General features: G+C 36.4%; 1 protein-coding gene across 1 annotated transcript in view; it reads left to right on the forward strand.

Moving 5' to 3' along the window:
- The window catches only part of tmod1 (tropomodulin 1), a 27398-nt gene that overhangs the window by 18834 nt on the left and 5964 nt on the right, over positions 1-2600 (forward strand). Inside the window, exon 12 of the mRNA XM_087175739.1 lies at positions 1265-1350. Coding sequence (XP_087031865.1) covers positions 1265-1326 — 62 coding nt within the window. The 3' untranslated portion in view covers positions 1327-1350. The remainder of the gene's footprint in view (positions 1-1264; positions 1351-2600) is intronic.

Consider the following 2600-nt stretch of genomic DNA (forward strand, 5'->3'; position numbering starts at 1 on the left):
AAAAAAAAAAAAAGTGTGCCATAATGCGAACTGGTTGGTACTGTTGACTTACTGTTTATTACAGGTTTCACTTTAACGCCTCAATCCAGGTTTGGACTGTTTTAGAAATGGATGTTAGATGCAGATTTAAAAACACAGGAAACCTCGAATGTCTTTACAGCTGTCAGATTATGCAGATCCATTTTATTTAAATAAGGAAATGTTTAGGCGATACATAGTTTCAGAATGTTTACCTGTTTGTTGGGTCTTAAATCAACCAGTGAACATCTGAAATATTGTATTACACTTTCATCTTGATTTGATCCGTAAAGAGTTCATAATGGAAATGTCCTTAGAGGTACCACATTGTTACGTCCTTGTCACTAACACCTACACCCAACTATAGCTATGTTGGTAATGATTATGCTGCTGTGCATTTGGCAGCACTTGATGGGCTGTCCTCCAACTTTAAAATCAACAGAACAATGAGAAAAAACAAGGCTTAGCTACTGTCTAACCAGGAACTAGAGCTAAAACGTCCATTATTTTTTCAAGATGAAATGTGTCTCTATTTCCTGCATAAAGAAAATGGGTAAACTACCAGTTACAGACTTGAAGGTAAAACTGCTCCCACCATCTATGTTTTCTTGATGTGAACAACTGTACCTGATACTGACAAAGATTAAAGATTTAAAAAAAAATCTGACGGCATGTTTAAGGGTTAGATAACCCACTTAATGTCATTTCATACAGTATCACTACTTTGTTACTTTCTCGTCATTGCTGTAGGTGTTGTTGAACAAATGGTTATTAATGGATGTAAACATTTGTGCGACAGTAAGTAACTGAATGCTAAAGGGGGCAAGGACTCTGCCTCTGCCACTCAGTCTTTGTGTCCTGTTCTTTTCTTCTGTCCAGTGTTCTCTGATATTTTAGTGCTTGAGTCTGTGTTTGTTAGATAGTTCAACTTTATTTGGTTGAATTTTTGTTTAAGGGATAAATAAAGCTTAAAAAATAATATTTCCACAATGTCCTTGTGCTTAAACTTAACTTACATTTGGCTGGACATTTCACCTGAATATGTAGAGCACAACTTTCTCTCATTTAGAGACAACAGTGACACTCAGTGGCTAAATTTAAGAAATACACCACGTAGGCTTAGCTAGACTGTCCATCTTTTCAACCATATATTGCCCTCATCAGACCAAGAATAGAGCTGCATTACATTTCTATTGTTTTATTTTATTTACTTTTAATGATGGTTGTCTTCTGTTTACATTTTCAGTGTGCAGATTTTACCTGAGAGCCCTCGTCTTGTCACTGAAGAAAAATGCTTGTGTCATCTGATTTACTGAGTGAAACTCTGCAGAGGTACCAAACTTTTTACTTAATAATCAGTCTGAAGTAAAGGGATATGGGATCAGGTTGGTGCCTGGTGTCTAACCAACATATGGAGCTATAAAATATTTTTGCAATTTATGATTTGATGCACTCTACTGATTAATTTTCACGTGAAATTTCTATCTTGTGCATTTCATGAAAAATCAGAAGGTTAATAGGCCTTTTTCACAGCAGACATCTGTACTTCACTTACTAAGAACATGTGTTAACATTAATGTTGGCTCTGTTCTATTCAACTACACAGAACCCAGACTCTGAAACAGAAGCAGCTAAACTGAAACATTTTAGTACTCACGTGCTTTTCATACTGTGACATGTCACAATGTTTTTTGTGAGAATAACAGACTCAAGACACCCAATGTGTGAATAAAGGCCTGAATTCACACATAATAGTCCAGATTAGAGAAAGAACCTTGAAGCTTGTTGGCTATTTTTCACCTGCACCTGTTCACATCCTTTTTGAAGCCAACCCCCACATCACTCAGAAAAGAAGATAACACATTTTTAATGTCTGTGAACAAGGTTTTAAGTTTTTATTGAATCTCAGGCAGAAATATACATGATAATCCTTTATTGCTCATAGCATTCCACGTCACCCTCAGCGACTTATTGTCACCTCTAAAACAACAATAACTAGAACTGAATCAAGCATCCCCTCGTGTCATCTTTTAAAATGCTTCTGGTTTTGCTGTGTAACTAAATCAGTAGCCAGACTGCAGTATTTACGCACTGTGTGTGTGTTTGTGTGTATTGGGGGAAAGTGGTCTCTTTCTCTCTTGGTCAGTTATCTTCACATGATCCAATAGTCAGTCTTGGAGGCCATGTTAATAGTTAATGCTGCTTATTATAGATGAAAAATCAGTAACGCATATTTTTTATCTATTCATACAGTTTCTTCCAGCATTCTCTCCCGAGTAGTAGATCCTGATAGTAATAGTATATATACTGTAGGTTCTTGTTTTATGGCTGAAAGGTTAAGGTTTTGGCTATACGGTCATTCATCATCAAAACAAAGACACAACAAAAAAAGAAAACCCTGCAAACCTGTAAATAAAATTTCCTGAATGCATACATGTCATTTTTTTTTGTTACTGATATTAATAACGGTTATACTGACATGGTAGTGAAAACACACTCAAACTTAGGAGTTATTGCCTTAATATTTTTTGCATGATAAAGAAGAGGATAAAAGGGGCGGGGGGGGGGGGGGGGGGGGGGGG

This window comes from Seriola lalandi, unplaced genomic scaffold, assembly GCF_002814215.2.
Source record: "Seriola lalandi dorsalis isolate HSWRI2012SDOR001 ecotype SW California unplaced genomic scaffold, Sedor1 jcf7180002054486, whole genome shotgun sequence".
In the NCBI taxonomy this organism is placed as follows: Eukaryota; Metazoa; Chordata; class Actinopteri; order Carangiformes; family Carangidae; genus Seriola; species Seriola lalandi.